This window comes from Solanum verrucosum, unplaced genomic scaffold (assembly GCF_900185275.1).
Source record: "Solanum verrucosum unplaced genomic scaffold, falcon-dt-bn FXZP01000032.1, whole genome shotgun sequence".
NCBI classification, from domain to species: domain Eukaryota; kingdom Viridiplantae; phylum Streptophyta; class Magnoliopsida; order Solanales; family Solanaceae; genus Solanum; species Solanum verrucosum.
In genome coordinates this window covers 2,183,450-2,203,482 of record NW_026020569.1, presented here as the reverse complement: position 1 = coordinate 2,203,482, position 20,033 = coordinate 2,183,450, and the positions used below count along the sequence as shown (strand labels likewise).

General features: G+C 37.4%; 1 protein-coding gene across 4 annotated transcripts; it reads left to right on the top strand.

Annotated features, from left to right (window-relative positions):
• The first annotated feature begins 449 nt into the window (after positions 1-449).
• Positions 450-19,409, top strand: LOC125810678 (inositol hexakisphosphate and diphosphoinositol-pentakisphosphate kinase VIP2). Of its 4 annotated transcripts, XM_049490148.1 has the most exons (31): positions 482-582; positions 764-941; positions 1,073-1,132; positions 1,209-1,255; positions 1,384-1,467; positions 2,357-2,420; positions 3,318-3,471; positions 3,885-3,955; positions 5,616-5,720; positions 6,193-6,285; positions 6,737-6,811; positions 7,404-7,489; positions 7,732-7,938; positions 8,021-8,120; positions 8,217-8,287; positions 11,997-12,078; positions 12,795-12,953; positions 13,092-13,134; positions 13,446-13,528; positions 13,744-13,806; positions 13,894-13,968; positions 14,802-14,927; positions 15,215-15,456; positions 15,644-15,688; positions 15,843-15,909; positions 16,244-16,315; positions 16,991-17,241; positions 17,388-17,445; positions 18,009-18,176; positions 18,607-18,681; positions 18,826-19,409. In XM_049490148.1, exons 2-31 carry the CDS (start codon positions 840-842, stop codon positions 19,087-19,089), a joined length of 3,192 nt encoding a protein of 1,063 aa, XP_049346105.1. In that variant the 5' UTR covers positions 482-582; positions 764-839; the 3' UTR covers positions 19,090-19,409. The 4 variants fall into 4 exon arrangements, with proteins under 4 accessions (XP_049346104.1, XP_049346105.1, XP_049346103.1 ...); XM_049490147.1 differs by having other exon boundaries at positions 450-923; XM_049490146.1 differs by lacking the exon at positions 482-582 and having other exon boundaries at positions 691-941.
• The last annotated feature ends 624 nt before the right edge of the window (positions 19,410-20,033 follow it).

The window sequence follows — 20,033 nt, the reverse complement described above, 5'->3', positions numbered from 1 at the left end:
AACACCTTTCCACGTCCCCTTTCCAAGTTTCCTTTTGTCTTTCACTTTCTCTAATGTATATTCCAGAATCGAATTGCGCAAATTAGTAATTAATAAAGTGAATTGAGAATTATGTAACATAATTTTTTGAAAGTAATCTTCCTATCTCTATGAGTAGTCATAAAATCTGCCTATATTATATCCTTATCAGTTTTCACACTCACTTAGTGAGATTTCACTGAGTTTATTGTTATTGTTATACTTTCTATTTGTTGTAATTTTGACAAATAAAATTAGCAGATATCATTAAATTATTTTAAATGTGTATAAATTAGTCTAAACATTTATTGTTATAAAAAAATATGTATATTTCAGAATTCAAGATTATCCTACATTAGCGAGCGCCTCGTGGATTTGTTAATATTCAGAACGGTCCACAAATATTATATATACCGTAGTAACCACTCCATTAGGTACCAATAATAGTAATTTCTTTTTCTTTCTTGGTGACGGTTCCCAGCAGCCTTTTCCCCTGTACTCGTGACTCCATGTGTTTGTAGCGTAAAGCCTTATCAAGATTCTCAAAGATTTAAGTATAATACGGTGGAGTTTTCGATCTTCCCTTATTAGTATATTGTATTATCTCCTATATTTTATCCCACGCAGGATTCTTGAATCTGTGGGTATCTTTTACTTCTTTCAGACTCTTTTTTCCCTCCGTAAAAGAAAAAGGACCCTTTTTTCCATTTTCTTGAATTAGTGTTTGTTTGTTTAAAATGGTAAGTGGGGTTGAGAAAAGTGCAAATCTTGGAGCTTTTTGTCAGTCAGAGAAGAAGAAAGAGAAAGACAAGAAAAAGAAGATGAAGATGAAGATGAAGAAGGAGAAGGAGGAGGAAAGTGTCGGGAAGAAGATAACTATTGGTGTTTGTGTAATGGAAAAGAAGGTGAAATGCGGCTCCGAGGTTTTGTTCTATGTTTTTCGTTGCAATTGCAGAGCATGCACCATTACCAGTCTACTAGTTATTAGCTTTCCAGCAGGCAGATATTAGGGACCCCACACTGATTCTTTTTCCCTTTGTTTAATGAAATTTAGGTATTTTCAGCGCCAATGGAAAAGATTCTTGAAAGATTGCAGTGTTTTGGGGAATTTGAGGTATTCATCTTCTATACTGATTTTGCAATCTGTATTTTCTTATTTGTGATTAAGAGTATATTATCTTTACTTGTAGGTTGTGTACTTTGGGGACAAAGCTATTCTTGAGGATCCAATTGAGTGGTACACCCATTGCTACTTCGTATTTTATGATCTGTTATGCATCTTTTCCATGAAAAATCGTATGTCATAAGCTATACTATATACTATGTGTCATGTTAATTTATTAGTGTACTATGTCATGGTGGCAGCTGGCCGTTATGCGACTGCTTGATTGCTTTCTACTCCAGTGGATATCCTTTGAAGAAGGCAGAAGCATATGCTTCATTAAGAAAGTAAGTTTCATTCATTCTTTGCACCATGCTGTTTTAATGTCTAGGCATGCTCGCTTTCACTTTTGTGGCATTTTGTGTTCTCTGAATATCTATTTTGACAAAGCATAGATTTTCTTTAGCATGCTTGCAATATAGGAGTTAGGGATTTTTATCTGATTATTAGAAGTCCAGCCTCTGTCTATAGCCATATAAAATCACAAGACTTGTCTGTCTGAACATGTATAAACAACAAGCTTAAGGTTTTGTCATAAATTGATTGTCAATCTCCTTTTCTTTTTAATCTATTGGGGTCTCAAATTTGATAGCACATATACTATGCTTCAGACTTCAGTGTAAAATCTGTTTGTTTGTGATTGATTCTTCTGGCAATCTATAAATGATTGGCTGGCAGATCTGAAGCATTCATTAGGAGTTCCAAGGATAGCACATAATTCAGGACATACTTCATCAAAAAATTTTAAAAAATGAAAATAAAAAGAGCCTTTTCCCTTGTTGCTCTTTTTTGTTCCTCATTATGTCCGTCTTCCTTTCCCACCGAGATGATGCGCCAGTCTGTCCTCGGGTTTTTCGGGAATTATCGTTGATCTGTTTGGCTATCTTTCCTCTCAGGTAAAATTTTGGTATTTGTAATATTGAAAGAACTGTCTGGTCATATTTCTTTTGTCTAGACAAGGTCCCAAGACCAAGAAGATCTGATACTGTTAGAGTTGTGAAGCTCCAAGGATAAATATCTCTTGCAATGATGGAGTTTGGCATCTTAACTGAAACTTTTTTTTGGACAAAATTCTTTTGTTCTTCCCTGTAAATGTCATAAAGAAATATCTAACACAAATAAACCTTGCCATCACAATGCACAACTTATGATGCTATATTATCTCCTCTTTCTCAGGCCTTTCCTTGTGAATGAATTGGAACCACAATACCTTCTTCATGATCGGAGGAAAGTATACGAGGTATGTATCAGTTTTTGGTTATTTTTTCCATTCAGGTGAAGCCGAAAAACTTATGAGTTTGTTTATTTTTTTTATAAGGAATATTCTTGCAGCTCTTTAAAAAATCTCCTTTGGTTATTCAGCCTTTAGTCTGATTTATTTGTTTTAATTGTTGGGTTCTTTCAGTGGTATTTGTAATGGCTGAGGTCTGATGCCGTAGTTTCCATTTGCGGCAGTCGTTCTGTTTTCTTAATGCTGAGAGTTATACTTCCAACATAACAGAATATTTATTATTAGGTGGTAAGATCTTCCAATAATTAGAGTTGGAAGTGTTATAGACTTGAATGTGTAGGGGATTAGCCACAACGATTGTGTTTAGTTTGTTTCCAGTTTTATGCTTGGTCATCAAATGAAACTTCCTCATCTAGATATGTACAAATTACAAAGATTCTAAAGAAGTGCATTGTCTTCTATAAGAGTCAATGAGTATGTTGATTCTTTTTTAGAAAATGTTATACCATCATATCTGTCTGACTGTTTTGCAATAGTATTTATGTTCTCATTGAACTCTTGCAATATCACAATGATATAGGAATCTGACTAAATTGGACATATGTTCCCAACTATTGCCATTCCAAGCTTTCTTGCTTCAAGTTGTTGAGTTCTCCATCTTGGCCTACATGTGAAATGAAGAAGCTGCTTATAAATAGTCCATTGGGTCGGCAAGTCTACCCTGGTGGTGGGGGGGGGGGTGGTGCATTTGTTTAAACTGACCTTCTGTAATAATAAAAAATAGTCCATTGGGTCGGAAACTCTACCCTGGTGGTGGGGAGGGAGGGGGGGGGTTGCATTTGTTTAAATTGACCTTCTATAAATTATGCTAATATTTTCCTTTCTGTTTTGATTGGGGAAATTTAGCGTCTTGAGATGTTTGGAATCCCTGTGCCAAGGTATGCTTGCGTTCACAGAGAAGTACCTGATCAACATTTGGATTATTTTGTTGAAGACGATGACTTTGTTGAAGTTCATGGGAATCGCTTTTGGAAACCTTTTGTGGAAAAGCCTGTCAATGGTCAGTCTCTCTTTTCCATGGATGATCAATTTTTCATATTGTTTTGCTCTAGGAGTAAATGTATGTGGTGTGGCAGGCTGCCAATTAGATGAGAAGATAGGACTTATATTCTCTTAGTTCCTTGATAACTAACCACTTTGGTGGTGTCATAAAAGTCAGAAAAAAAAGATGCCTCTTGGTTAAGATTTCATAGTTGTTAGGTTGTTGTTAACATGCTGTTTTCAAAGTTCAGGTTGGTTAATTTAAAGAATTTTTGTTCACCTTACATATGATGAGCGCTATTAGTACTGCGACCTTTTTGAACTATGGAATTGTTGTTGATGTTGCCTGCTTGTGAATATGCTGCACTTCTGATATTGTGAAAATACCACTCAGGATGGGAAAGATCAATCTCTTAATTTGCTTTTATGTAGCTGATGACCACAGAATAATGATTTACTATCCTAGTTCAGCTGGTGGGGGAATGAAGGAATTGTTCCGTAAGGTAACATATTATTTAAAAGAAAATTGGAATTGCTTTCTTTCCTTTGTGTATGATTTTTCAACTGCTTCTTGTAAAAGTTCTTTGTATTCAACCTGCCTAACTAAACATACCACTTTAAAGTGACATTAGTTTGCCAAATCATTTTTCACAGATACTTTAATATGTCAGTACTTCCTGAAATTCTTTGAGCTTGATTCCAATGTAAATATTACATTACTTAGGATCATCCAAATCAAAGATTCTGGAGGGTTAAAGGAGTGGCTGCACATCTTCTAGGTCCTTTAAAAATGGTTGACATTCTTTTAATCGCCCAATCATAGCCTCGTTGGAACCGTACTTCCGGTCTGTTTTCTGCTATATGTTGGAGTAAACTGACGTCTGTATATCATTTTTCACAGCCACTTTGATATGTCAATACTTCCTGAAATTCTTTGAGCTTGATTCCAATGTAAATATTACATTACTTAGGATCATCCAAATCAAAGAATCAGGTGAGTGACTGCACATCTTATAGTTCCTTTAAAAATGGTTGACATTCTCTTAATCTCCCAATCATAACCTCGTTGGAACCCTACTTCCGGTCTATTTTCTGCTATATGTTGGTGTAAACTGACGTTTGTATGCGGTGAAGTAACTTCTCTTTAAGTGGAGGATGGCATAACTATGATCCTGCCAAAAAGTTATTCATCTGCCATCACAGACGTTGTTGACTTTTAATTTAGTGAAAAGTTGAGGCCAAAACATTCTGATATGCTCCCAAACGAATTAAGTCTTAGGCCTAACTCACACCCCAAAAGCTAGCTCAAAGGGAGGAGGATTGTCAAAGTCTTATAAGGAGTCCACTCATCTCATTAACCACCAATGTGGGACTTTTGTCATTTTTTAACACCCCATCTCACGCCTAGTGCTTAACATCTGGTGCGTGGACAATTTTTGATTTTTGGGGGCCCCAACATTGGATAAGATGGACCCTGCTCTGATACCATGTTAAATTAGGTCTTGACCTTAACTCATACCGCAGTTTTTGGGTATCAGAGCAGACAAAGATCCTGAGATCAAATCTCACCGCCACCAAATAAAAAAAAAGAATTTCCACGTGCTTGGCCATGAAAAAGAATCATGCCCACACGTGAGGGGGCGTGTTGAGAAAATAATCAAATAATAAAAGTGTTTTCTCTCTAACAACTTAAGCTTTTAGATGAGATGGTCACACACACAATTAAAAGTGTCCTGGTGCACCATTTGCTCTATTTAACAACAATAGTTTGTTTCTCTTCCTCCTTTGCTTAAATTCATAATTCTCCTTAATGCAACCTTCCAATGCATTAACTACCTTGGAAGGTACAAGAAACAATGACATCATATAAGTTTGTACTAGTCCACCACACTGCTAATCAGAATCAATTTGCCTCCTAATGAGAGGTGTTGCCTACCCTATGAAGTGATTCTGCATCTTATTTAAATTAGCAGGTGTTAAATCATTGTAAAACATTGATTTTCAGCATTAAATGTTAGGTTTCTAAGTCCACACATATCATCTCTTATCTCAGTAATAGTTTATGTGTACTGTTGGATTCATATATGATGGCCATCAACACTGATGGTGTGCTTGAATATGCAATTACAATTGATGTATTTTCACTTGTTTCTTTTCCTTCAGGTTGGTAACCGCTCAAGCGAGTTCCATCCAGAGGTTAGAAGAGTAAGACGTGAAGGATCCTACATATATGAGGAATTCATGCCCACAGGAGGAACAGATGTTAAGGTTCCTAAGTTTATACTTCAGTATCCCTGAGTGAATAATTTCTCTTTAATTGGCAAGCAGATTAATTTGTTTCTGGTCTATCATGGAAGTATACTTGAACAATACCTATGCTGCTTGAGGTCGTCCTCATTTTCGGTTAAATTGGATCTACTGGTTGAGTTATCGTTGTAATATAGTATGATAAATGACATTGTTGTAATATAGTATGCTAAAAGGCATGTACATGTGTGCCGTCCAGCCCTCATAGCCTAAAAAATAAAATAGAAGGGGAATGTTGCATACCTTAGATGTATCTCATATACTTATCCTAACAAGTAACCTGCATAACAGATCATAGCTTCCCAACTTGGTTTCATAAGTCTAAACATGTCAAGCATCTTGTAGATAGGAGTAACCATGCACATGCTTTTGCATTGCGTTAAAATTTTGTAGCCTATCTCATGATTTGAGCTTTCTTTTTGTATTTATGTAGGTGTATACAGTTGGTCCAGATTATGCACATGCAGAGGCAAGGAAATCTCCTGTTGTTGATGGTGTTGTTATGAGAAATCCTGATGGGAAAGAAGTAAGTTCTTTCTTCAACATAAGTCATCCTATTTGTTCCTATTCTATAATTTGGATGCTTGTTGCCACATAACAAAGAAAAGAACAGAAAAACAAAGTATCATCTTCTCTGCCCTTTAGATTTAATCTTTGTCTTGCACTGTGTCTGTGTGAGAGACACACTTATCAGATACAAGCAAACTCAAAAAGGAATACATCCAGCTATTAGGCTATTGGTTTTAGTTAAAACCACTGTTTCCCTGGGGAGGGGATGAGTTTGGTTTGGGAATGGAAAGAAAACAAAAGAACTTATCAAAGTATTGAGCTTCTATTCCTCTAATTTGGAAATGTCTGAGTTCCAGCATTATCTTTTCAGTATTTAGATTAAAATATGTAAATTAGCCAGTTGCAATCACTTTAAGTTGCTAGAGAAATATATTCAGCAATATATTGATAGTTGCTTCATTTTGCAGGTTCGGTATCCTGTTCTACTTACCCCTGCAGAGAAGCAAATGGCCAGAGAAGTTTGCATAGCCTTTAGGCAAGCAGTAAGTTACCTAAATTTACTAATTCATGTCAACATATATTGGTGTATGCTGTTGTTTTACCTTCAACAAGCATGGTGGAAACTGTTGCAGCTATTATAGGTAGTTCCATCCTCATCCTTGGTAACCCCTCCTGGTAGAGGTTAGGCAGCATCATTCTCTATGACATATCATGTCATTATCTGATTTGTCCTCATATTCTACTTCATTGCATGTTTTGAGTAGGTTGACTGTCCACTATCTCACAGTCAATTAAACATTTCCTTTCTTTGCCTCTAATCTCTTGTGGTCTGTGCATATAGTCCAACTGCAGAAGATATACGACACTGATGTCCTAGCAAACCACACTCACAAGATATTATACTGTAATCTATATACAACTGGATTTATGGATTTTCTCTTCCTTTCTCCGCCAAATAAACATGAGTATCTTTTGTATTGGGGTTTAGAGATACATGAAGATCTAAGGATCTGGAGCATATACGCAAGCTAATTTTCCCTTTTTTCTTTTCTTTGATAATGTCGACTAAGTTATCACTGTTTTATCTGTGTGCCCTAAGAAAATTAAGCAACGAAATTACCCTTCTCGTTTCAGGTTTGTGGCTTCGATCTATTGCGTAGTGAGGGGCGTTCATATGTTTGTGATGTAAATGGCTGGAGCTTTGTGAAGAACTCTTACAAGTAAATTTCTTCAGTTCCCTCAAATATCAATTAAATGAGACATATACTCCAATCTAATCTTTCCTACTTTTTTGGTGTTAGTGTTGTTGGTGTATCATCATATCATATCATTACTGATATCACTTAATCTCTATGGTTAGCATAATTACAACAGTACCTGCTATATGACTGGTACTATCTTCAGTTTGTGCATTATTTGATTTGTTCTAAAAGATTTTTATTGCAACGATGGCCAAATAAAGGTACTATGACGATGCTGCTTGTGTGTTGAGGAAGATGTTTCTAGATGCAAAAGCTCCACATCTTTCATCGACAATCCCACCAATTTTACCATGGAAAGTCAGTGAACCAGTTCAGCCTTCTGAGGGGTTAACACGTCAAGGAAGTGGGCTGATTGGCACGTTTGGACAAGCAGAGGAACTACGATGTGTTGTTACAATTGTTCGGCAGTAAGACATACTCCTTATGCCTCTTAGCCTTGCTGGTGAGATCCATTTGTCTCCTTTACTTAACCATTCTCAACTGTAACAGTGGTGATAGAACTCCAAAACAAAAAGTGAAGTTGAAGGTTACTGAGGAAAAGCTCTTAAATTTGATGTTAAAATACAATGGCGGTAAACCTAGATCAGAGGTGCTTCTTTGCTCTCATGGTACAACTGCTTTTCTTTATCTTTTTTCTGATGTCTTAGATGATTAATATTGCTCTTCTGCTTTCAAACTTGCACAGACAAAGCTCAAAACTGCTGTGCAATTGCAAGATCTTTTGGATGCCACCAGAGCCTTAGTGCCACGTTCTAGGTTAGTGAGACTCTGATTCTTAGAGAGCATACTAAATCACATTGACCTCTTCACCCCCCCTCCCCCCCAAAAAAAAAAAAAAAGAAGAAGCAAAGATAGTGTTCTTTTTTATGCATGTCTTGTATTGTTTTATGTTTGAACTTGAGCCGAGGATCTATTGGAAATAACCTATCTACCTTCACAAGGTAGGGGTAAGGCTGCATACACACCACCCTCTCCAGACCCAACTTGTGGGATGTCATGACCCGATTTCTCGAGTCATGATGACACCTACTATAACCCACCAGTAGGTAAACCAACCCGTAACCCCGAACAACAAGTAATGGGACTGAGGGCAGAAACTAAACAAGAGTAGGCAGAATTTAAGAAACAATATAAACAGGCGGAAGAAAACCAAAACATATATACAAATAAAGATCCCTCCCAGAACCTGGAAGTCACTAGTACAGAGCTACTAACAAAACGAGTACAAGTCCCAAAAATGGACCACAGAGACTGGACTGTTTCAAAAGGTAAAAGACAAGTCTATATATACAGATGGGGACTGAAATAGTACAAAACGCCGTGTGCTCACCCCCGTCTCCGGATCAGACTACTCCAAACTAGATCAATGTTTGCCACTGATGCTCGGACCTGCATCACGAAACAGATGTAGAGCGTAGCATGAGTACCAAAACAACAGGTAACCAGTAGGCATCATAGGCCGACTGAACTTGAAAAGTAAAGGCAATATGAAAATAAGGAATAACACAAACAGAGGTCAAGAACGGAAATCTAAGTAACAATGGAATACATGCGAGTGTAGAAAGAACGAACTAAAGTAATCTATAAGCTAACTACACCTAACTGGACCCCCATAAGCCCAGAAGGTACACTCGTGCGCAAGTATAATTAAAACCCGAACGGACCCCCATAAGCCCGACGAGTACACATAATAACTATAACTAAAGAGAATTACATATGAGAACCCAAGAATGAAGAACATCGAACCAAAACCTCAACCCAAATTAGTAAAATCTGACAGTACGGAGGCCGGACCTCGAACCGGATGCTCACCATAAGTACCCTAGTAACCAATCACAAGTATCAAGTAACTGAGGCTGGACCTCTAATCGGATGCTCACCAGAAGTACCCAAGTAACCAATCACAAGTATCAAGTAACTGAGGCCAGACCTCTCTAACCGGATGCTCTATATAAGTATCTGGGCGATAGAGGCCGGACCTTAAACCGGATGCTCTATATAAGTACCTGGGCGATAGAGGCCGGACCTTAAATCGGATGCTCTGTATAAGAATCTGGGCGATAGAGGTCGGACCTTAAACCGGATGCTCTATATAGGTGCCAATGTAACTGCTGAAAGAGTCTCAATCGATCCATGCTCATAAATGTCCGTGGAATGCCGTCCACACTTAGCCAATCAATGTAAGTCCTTGGAACCAAATCAAAAATCAAATTCAAATCGCAAAGCAGAACTAGTGTCGTCAACGTAACTCGTGAAGTCATAACATCGGGGAAATAAGGATAACTATCGTCGGAGCAAGCGTATCGCCTAGCTAAGGCCCAAACTATCAGACTCAAGTTTGCTACACCAGTCTACAGGGATCAAAGCCAGCCGAGCAACGTCGGGGCAAAAACTAAGGCCTATCGATTCCGAATCATGCATTTCTAAGGCAAGACCTAGTTAAACCTAAACTAAGACTCAACATGCTTCAAATAAACAGTAATCAAGCATACAAGTACTCCACATAGCAAAGAGGGACAATTAATAACACAAAGCATGCTCACAGTTACCCGATTATTCTCGAAATAGGCCGAACACATGATTTCTAAACACCTATGCATAATTCAATAATTACCAACCCAAATCCCAACTAATCAACATGCATTCACACTCTCGAGCTCAATCTAAGAGAGGGAAGCCGTAGCCTACCTGTAGGCCGATCACGCGCGCTCCAGAATCACTCCTCCGGAGCTCTTCCTTTCTGAACGACCTCGAAACGCTGCCACGCTATCAAAAATAGAGTCACAAAGTTATTACGGTCGTTTAGACACTAAAATCGCAAGAAACGGAGACGGATCAATTTCGGGGTCAAAACGGGGAAAGTGGGACCCGCGCTGAAAATTCCGAAATTAACCCTAAAAGTAGGTCCTAATCAGTTCCCCGAGCTCATGTCCCAAAATGGGACACAATTCGGGGCTTGGGAACAACACAATATCAACATGCAACCTAAACCCAAATTTTTTCTCAAGAACTAGAAATGGGACAGCAGCTGAATCAATAAATTTACCAGAAACGGGAGGTCTACAGTGAATTCCGACAACACCACGACGTTCTCCTCGAAAAACCACTCAAGATGGCCTCAAGAATCACTGAAATCAGACTTAAAATGATTGAGAAAACAAGTCTCAAAAATTCCAAAATCAAGCTCACAAAAAGGGGTCGTGGCAGAAGGTATTTTACGAAATTTACCTCAAACGGGGACCCCAAATCAGTTTCCGAGCTCACCAATGCGTTCCTTGCGAAAAACCCCACAAGATGAACCTTTGAATCATAGAATTTGGACTTGAAATGAGAGAGTTATGCCCTTTTAAAGTTTTAGAACAAGTGCTGAATTTTCTGCTCTAATGCACCAGATTTTCAGCATATTTTGGAAACTTAAAAACTCCGACGGAGGGCTCCGAACTCATTCAGAACCCCGTGCACGCAAACGAGATATGCAAACATACCAAAATTGATATTCCGGACTCAATGGCACAGTCAAAATCTCCATACGAGGTCATCTCGATAAAAAGTGGGTCCCACTCCCAAAGACCATTTTTAGCCAAAATCCACCGAGGGGCTTGGAATGAGTCCGGAGGCCTCGGGAGTCGAATGGAAGGTCGTTCTAGAGCAAAATCGACATTCCGGGGCTAACCGCGCTGACGAAATTTTCATCCAAGCGCGTTTACCAAGAATGTTGACCAAAGTCAACCCTAGGCCAAATTTCAAAGGCTAAAACGCCTAATGGTCCAAACTTGCACTAAAGGCCTCGATACTCGTGTCAACCATGCTACTAGCCTAATTTGTCCATTCCAAAGCTGATGGGACCGTCAGAATTCCATTCTGAGGTCGTTTACGTGACGTTTTGACTAAAGTCAACTACTTAAGCTTCAAGGTCTCTATAACACGGAAAACTACACAAAATCCAAACGAATGACCAGGCGACTGAACAGTCAGTGCCAGCGTCATAAATGACTTGGGGTCGCTACAGGAACGTTCTAAACGACACACAGAAGGCAAGACACAGAAATGACCAGGAGGGTCATTACATGGGACTACACTGGGTATTGTTGTTGTCAATTATGCTCAAACTGTACCGTATATCGATTGTTAGTGCGTCATAACTTTTTGAAGTCAATATTATGAAACTACGTCGGATATGTTATATATGATTCTTTTTTGATGAATTAAGAAGTTATCATTGACAAAAGGCAACTGGATGGTGCATTATTACAAAAGCAAAAGCTTGAGAACTTATGTTATATATGTGGTGCATGATGCATACACAATAACAACTGATCCAATTTATTCAATTTTGTCCTGTTTCAGTTCTAGTTTTCTTTTGTCGTATGGTTAATGTTGTAATGTACTTGAGCTAAAAGAATGTCATTTGCGGATGGAATTTGTGTTCAAGCAAACATGGTTTTCTTGCTCATTCTTGTGGTAGGCCTGGTCGGGAAAGTGATAGCGAAGCTGAAGACATTGAGCATGCTGAGAAACTTCGTCAAGTAAAAGCTGTTCTTGAGGAGGTCAGTTGAACTATGCATTTGGCACTATGCAATAGTATAAGTTGGTAAACACGTAGGAGAACAACAACAACAACATACCCAGTGTAATTCCTCCAGTGGGGTCTGGATGTAGGAGAAAATGTTATAAAAATATACATGTCTACAGTTGATTGTGCATCCATTTCTCATTAGAGTAATAATAGTCTCGGGATATATAAATTTACTCTGCGGGCTTGAACTTTTTTCATATCTTTTTTTTCCCTTTAATTTAGAAAAAATGGGGCCTTAGCAAACTGCATTACTCATATGTGAAAGAACATAAAACGTGATCTTGCATATTATTCTCAATCTTTTAGGAGAAAAACATCATTAATCACACTGATGAATGATAGATAATCTAAAATCCCATGTTTTCTATTTCACCATCTAGGATATTTTTGAAAGGTTAGATTTTGCATTATAGGTATTTGAATTATTTTTCATTACTATAGTTCCTTTCCCTTGTACTGTAATTCAGATTTGGGCCTATCTCAGGAGTTCTAGAATAGGAATTGGAACTGGAGAATATCTTTGTATACTGGGAAATAAGTGATCCCTCTTGCGCGTATAACTGATATTAATTTCTGGTTGAAAGAAGAAACAATAAAAAATCCCAATACATTATGCATAAAAACGTTTATGCTTTCAATTTCCTCACTTCGTATTGATTGTTAAAAAAAGTAAAATATGGATGGCAGGGGGGACATTTTTCTGGAATTTATAGAAAAGTTCAGCTAAAGCCACTAAAGTGGGCTAAAGTTGCCAAGTCAAATGGTGAAGGTGAAGAAGAACGGCCTGTTGAAGCTCTTATGGTTCTGAAATATGGAGGTGTTCTCACTCACGCTGGCAGAAAGCAGGTTCTTTTATGCGTAAAACATTGATTTATATATTGTGAACTAGCTTGACCTGTTGAAGTGAATATTTTCCTTGTGATAGGAAGGTTTTTAAATATAGTCTTAACCTTCCTTTCTTGCTTTGATGAAATTGCTTTGCAGGCTGAAGAGCTTGGAAGATACTTCCGTAACAACATGTATCCAGGTTGGCTGGTGCCCTTTGCCATCTTTCATTTTACTTCCCAAAGTTTTCTCCAAAATTACATCTTCCTTCTGCAAAATGTGGTTTAAGAAAGTTTCAGATAAACTACTTCCAGCTGAAGCACTTTTAATTTAACAGTACTGAAAAAGTTTATTTTGGATCATCTTTTAAATGGTGTATCAAAAATTTGCAGCTACGCGACTTAATGCTTTGATGTATATCCCCTTTTTCCTATTTGATCAAACTGGGTGTTGGGGGGCTAGTGGTATGCTCAGTCAATCTGATGCTTAATTTCCATCTGCTTTGTAACACAGGTGAAGGTACAGGTCTCCTTCGCCTCCATAGTACATATCGCCATGACCTAAAAATATACAGCTCTGATGAGGGCCGTGTGCAGGTTAGTTCCATGCTTTTGCTCAAGAAATACTTAATAGTCTTAAGAATCAAGCTTTTATCTGTTTGTTTTCCAATTTTTTTCTCCTGGTTTATATTTCAAATTTTCTCATACAAGTACTCTAGTTTTGTTCAACGATCTTAAATTTTTACTCTTGTCCTTGGCCAATTGCATTGTCCTCTAATGTTGAGTTTGTATTATGCATGATATTTCGGCAGATGTCTGCAGCTGCATTTGCTAAAGGTCTACTTGACTTGGAAGGACAATTGACACCTATCCTGGTTTGTATGGTGTTATAGGGCATACTTCTATAGTTGGATTCTTACAGCGCAGATGATTGAACCATGTGCTTTCTTCTTTGTTTGAAGGTATCGCTGGTTAGCAAAGATTCTTCAATGCTTGATGGACTTGACAATGCCAGTATCGAAATGGAAGATGCTAAGGTTTTCTTTTCCTTACACTTCGTTCAAATTTACATGCTCATTGGAAAATCTCTAGCTAGTATTGATTCAACTTTGTGGTTGTTTCATCCATAGTGTTAGTTTGATTCTAAACAGTGATAAGTATCCATTTCAAATCTGATACTATTGGTGCAAGTGTCAGTGATATGATCATTACCTTGGTAGAAGTTTGTTTCATTGGTTCCATGTTTTTCTGATTTAACTTTGCCAAAGGTAAATTCTAAGGATTGAATCCAAACTTTTTCAGGAAACTTGAATTCATTTGCCTAAAGAATTTAATCATCTTTCAAGGAAGTCTCTTTTTCAGAAATCAAGGATTAAGTGGATGAAAGTTGCCAATTTAATCATCTTTCAAGACCTAATGTTTCATATTTACTGCCTGAGGCAGGATACAAGCAATTACAGCTCCCATCCGCTATATGAATCCTCTCTGACCTTGTTGCGTCTGGGGAAGGATATTTAGATAAAAATCATGTTGCAAATGCTGCTGTAATGACCATATGACCTAACAGTGTCTCCGATATTGTGGTACAAGGGGTAGTGCTTTGGTTTCCTCCCATTTGCCTTAGCCTTAGAGCCTTCGGGGTGAAAATAGTTTGAGCAGGGCAAGTTAGGCCTATTGGGTAGAACTTTTGTGAATATTCAATTCAACATATATTGTCTTATGTGTTTTAATATATTTTTAGACAGAAACAACTATACTGAAATTAGCATTGAACCAGAAGTATAATCTTGTTACAAATTCAGGATCTTTCTATTTACGGAAATGCTTTTACTTTCTGCTGTTAAAATAACTGTCCCGTTGTTCTCTTTAGGCAAGGTTGAATGACATAATTACTTCTGGAACAAGGACACTTCATAACAATGGATCAGCAGAGAAACCTTGGATGGTTGATGGAACAGGACTCCCGCCTAATGCATCTGAACTTCTGCCCAAATTGGTAAAGTCTTAATGTGTATCTCCCGTTTGATCAGTCTTCCAGTCAAAATCAGTTTAAAATTCATGATTCATCTTGTAATTCCTTCTGATTCTCGTTGAATATTCATCTTTTACCCCCTTACTGTACTTTTTTTCCTTCTCAGTGGAATCCTTTGTTCTGAATCACTGATTTTAGTGGACTAATACTGCAAGCATTTGAATTTGGTTCTTTGGCACCATTTCCTTCTTTTATGTTGCTTTGTATCTTTCTATAGTTTCATTCTGTGTTAATCTGTCTCTTGCAATCAGGTGAAATTTACTAAGAAGGTGACAGAGCAAGTGAGGCTTCTTGCTAAGGATGAGGATGAAGAACTTGCAGAGGCAAGTCCATATGATGTAATTCCACCTTATGATCAGGCTAAAGCGCTTGGTAAAACAAATATTGATGTTGATCGTATTGCTGCGGGTTTACCTTGTGGTAGCGAGGGATTTCTACTCATGTATGCAAGATGGAGAAAACTAGAGAGGGATTTATATAACGAACGGAAAGAGTAAGATTTTGTTAACTTAACCTTACTTATTCTGAGCTTGAACATATGCTTGTTGCTTCTTGGACCTTTGCTTCCCAGATGCTAGTTTGTTGGGATTGTCCTCCTTCCAATCTTCACTGATCTGCTCTTTTTGGATTTAACTGGTTCCTTGTTGGTGTTTCCCCTAACACTCTATATTTAATTACAGCCGTTTTGATATCACGCAAATTCCAGATGTTTATGACTCGTGCAAGTAAGTGAACTCAATAACATTCATAGCATATTTGGTTAATGCAAAATACTTTTACCTTCTTCTATAGCAATATGGCAGTGAAAGAGCTTGTTCAAGCTTCTATTTTGTCTCTTGTGTCCTTGTCTTTATGTTCTTTTGAATATTTTTTTTACAGGTACGACCTCTTGCACAATTCACATCTGAATCTAGGGGGCTTGAATGAACTTTTTAAGGTTGCTCAGGTACAATGACGATCAACTACAAATGAGTAGTTTCTTATGAAAAAAGAATGGATTCCTCCACAACCCCCCACCCCACCCCTACCCACAAGAAAGAAAAAAAAAAAGAGAATCCAAAACAAGGTTTTAGTCTGGTATCATATTACCTTACCTTAATTTTCTCTGTAGCAACACTTCCATATGACATTGCTACTTTTCCAGCTCTGTAGGCTATGAGTTTCTTGTCTCCAGTAGTCCTGAAATTCTATTTTTTCAAATATATGAGGGTTTTGCAATGTTATCTATAGAGTTATTATGACAATTTCTAAAAGAAAGTGTGATTGTTTTTGAGTTTCAGCTACTTGCAGATGGTGTTATTCCAAATGAATATGGGATAAATCCAAAGCAGAAATTAAAGATTGGATCAAAGGTAAAACTTCTTACATTCAGATCCAGGTCCATTTCTCAGTGTTTTCCTTTTTCTGAAGTAGACCGATTTCTTGTGTTCTTTCTTGTCTACCTATTGTTGGATAGAGGGAAGTAACCTAATATCATTTTGTACCACCCTATTCACTATTGGCACCCTTATATTTCATATCTTAATCTGAATGAAGGAGTGTGTGGTTATTGAAGAAGTCTGGCTAAGTTGTGTTTTGCTTGAGAGTTCCTGGTAGATGTTATTAGGTATCTTTTAGTAGTTTGTCAGTTATCCCTCCACATCTCGTCAAATATTAATGTCCACAACTACTAAATCAACTGGTTCACCAGCTTTCAAAGTTTCTCGTCTCTTATCACTGGTCTGCAATAAGGATTTGAGACTACTAGTTATTGCCGCTTTACATGCTACTTTGGCTGTGCCTGCTGTCCACTCAGTTTCCTGAACTAAATTTTACTCTTTAAGCTTTTCAAAAATCTGGAAATAATTAACAATAATTCTCCTCCCCAGCTAACTTATCTTGGGTCCAGCACTATTTTGTTACTCACTTTTCCTACGAGAATGTAATAAAACAAGGGTGGTGCAATTAGTTTGCATTTATTTGGCTTCTTGTATGGTGGTGAAGGCTCATATAGACATCAATGCATAATCTATGAGTTGTTCATTCAGGTTGCTCGCCGCTTGTTGGGTAAAATTATGATTGATCTAAGGAATACCCGTGAAGAAGCTCTAAGTGTGGCCGAATTGAAAGGTAGTCAAGACAATTTAGCAGTGAATAAGACAACAAAGGAAGATACAGAGTATCATACCAAGCCTCACACTCGTAATGAGGAGTCTCGAAGAACTAGCTTCAATAGTGAGAGATCCATGGATCAAGATGATGATGATGACAAAGAGCCTAAGTACCGCTTAGATCCAAAGTATGTGGTCCCTTTTATTCACTTAATTAGATGTTCGGTGAACTTGTATTTCGTAGTGTTACTTTTGTGTTTATCTAGAAATGTGTCTGTAAATTAAGATAAGAATGTGTATTGTATTTGATTATTTTGTGATTTACCTTTTTCAGGTATGCAAATGTCAGAACACCTGAAAGACATGTGCGAACACGCCTGTACTTCACATCAGTAAGTGGAAACTTGCAATTGAATTTTCTTGTTATTCTACTATATTTTCTAGCTGATGTACGAGTTTTTGGCCCAAGGCAACTTTTTGGCTCGCACAGAAGCAGCATCTTGAAGATCATAATAAATAAATAAATAAATAAAAATGTCCTATTTTAGCTTGACATTTTAGTTGAGTTGGTTCACATAATTATTGTAAAAACTAATTAACAAAGAGCCAAACTCTAAATCAACTTTTATAATATCAAATATGGATGGTTAATTCCGACTTTGGAGTTTATAAACAGTTGATGCGTGAAGGAGAATAATCCATCACCTAAAAATAATTCTCATTTTTCTTCAGCTGACTCAATTCTGTCATATGTAACAATATAATATGTATGCAATGTGGTATTTCTCTGTTTGAACATATATTAACCCTGCTTGTTTGATATGATTAGATTCTTGTTAAGACACTTTAGTGCTATTAACATTTTGCTTACTGTTACTTTCTCTATTTAGATTTTCCCCTAATCCCCTCCTATTCCTTTCTCCAATTTTAGTTTATTGATTGTTTGACTCGACAGGAGTCACATATCCATTCCTTGATGAATGTTCTTCGTTATTGCAACCTGGATGAGTCTCTTCAAGGAGAGGACAGCCTTGTGTGCGATAATGCTTTGGATCGCTTGTACAAAACCAAGGAGCTAGATTACATGAGTTATATTGTATTGAGGATGTTCGAGAACACAGAGGTTCGTACATCTTTTTTTCCTTCTGAAGAACAAAGAAAATGAGAAGGACGGGATAAGTAGTTTTGCTGATGTGAATAAGTATTTTGGTGTACCTTAATTATTATATGGAAGCTATTTGCTGCTTTTCTTGGGTGTCTGCGGGTAACTCTGCATCTTTCTATTAAGGCTTTACAAGCAAAGAGGCTATCTTGAATGTCATAATGTTTTGAAGAACTGAAATGATATAGTGATCTCCTCATTTTTTCTTGGTAAGTAAAAAGAGATGTGTTATTTTCAAATATTTTAGCGCACTGCTAAACTTTGCCAAAGACTGTCTGGGATTTACCCTTGATTAGCATTGTAGCAACATGTGATGTAATAATGTTTTTGTCTGATGTGAAACTCCTGATAGATGTCTGTCGGATTCATATTATATTGAAATTTGATGCAGGTGGCTCTGGAAGACCCTAAAAGGTTCCGCATAGAGCTAACTTTTAGTCGTGGTGCCGATCTATCACCACTTGAGGTATTAGTCATGTCACCTCTTTTTTGTTATTGTCTATGCCAAGTTGTGTTTAGAAATGAGTAGTCCGTACAAGAATTGTTTTGAATTATGACATTGAAGATGAAAGAGACTACAGCTTATTTTCGTACCATGCTTAATTTGCAGGTAAATGATGAGATAGCTGCTTCATTGCATCAAGAGCACACACTGCCAATAATGGGTCCTGAAAGGCTTCAAGAAGTTGGGTCATATCTTACGTTGGCAAACATGGAAAAACTGGTGCGTCCATTTGCCATGCCAGCTGAAGATTTCCCACCACCGTCAACTCCTCAAGGGTTTTCTGGATATTTCTCGAAAAGTGCATCGGTTTTAGAGCGCCTGGCAAAGATTTGGCCCTTCCACAAGCATGTGAACAACAATGGGAAGTAGTACAATATTTTCCCCTGTTGGATGTTTCTGCTATCAAACTGCGTTGTGGAGATTGTTTCCTCTGGAGGTATTTTACATTCAAATCAAGAATCAGTAACAGCTGAAGAATTCTGGAAGAGGAGCTACACTGTCAATTACCGTCCATTTAGACATCCTTTTCTCTTCCATTATTCGTTCACATAGATAAAGGGAATTTTTTGCAGTAACCAGCCTGGGCTCACAAACCTACATATATAATAGAGTCGGCCTATAATGTAAATGAGCTCCACTTTGAATTCTTATTTGCTGTTTAATCTTTTAACTCTTTTGCATCTTGCTTATATATTGACTTGGTACTGCTATTCGTGAAATGTCTGATTAGAAGCAAGAAATTCCCAATGACGTGCTCCTATATTCATAGAAATGTCATGGCATATTTCAAATCACAAGAGGCAGAGTGAAAAAGCTGAGAAAATAATTCGTACTTCTAATGACATTAGTAACGGTAAAAGTGGATAGGAAGCAGGAGTGTCATTATACTACATGTTAGAAGCATGTGAATAAGAGCTGAAGGGAAAAAAAAACCAAGATAACCATTAATTTTCTCATTTTTTACTCAAAGTTCTAGCTGAGCTGTTTGGAACGTGCTTTCAAAGATATATTTGGTAGTACTAAATTTTATTGTTTTGAACATTTACGCAAATGTGACTCTAGCTGAAATCCAGAAAGTGACTACTAATTTCAAAATGTAGCATTATTCCACGTACTTGATCCTGGGGACTGTGATTTGAAAAGACCTTGTATACATGGGACTTGCAGAAGTAGCCTGTAAGGCATAGGGAAACCCCTACTGCACATCTGTGTGGATAAGTGTTTTTTTGAAAAGAAAAGGAAAGTTAGAAGATTCTCTAACTTCAAGACGGAAAGGAAAGTTATGTTTGGATTACAAAAGATAATCATGCAAT

Coding starts and splice junctions, on each gene's coding strand:
- LOC125810678 (XM_049490146.1), top strand. CDS start 756: ATGGTAAGTGGGGTTGAGAAAAGTGCAAATCTTGGAGCTTTTTGTCAG. Junction 6,812..7,403: donor GCATAGCCTTTAGGCAAGCA/GTAAGTTACCTA, acceptor TTCTCGTTTCAG/GTTTGTGGCTTCGATCTATT. Junction 18,177..18,606: donor GGATGTTCGAGAACACAGAG/GTTCGTACATCT, acceptor AATTTGATGCAG/GTGGCTCTGGAAGACCCTAA.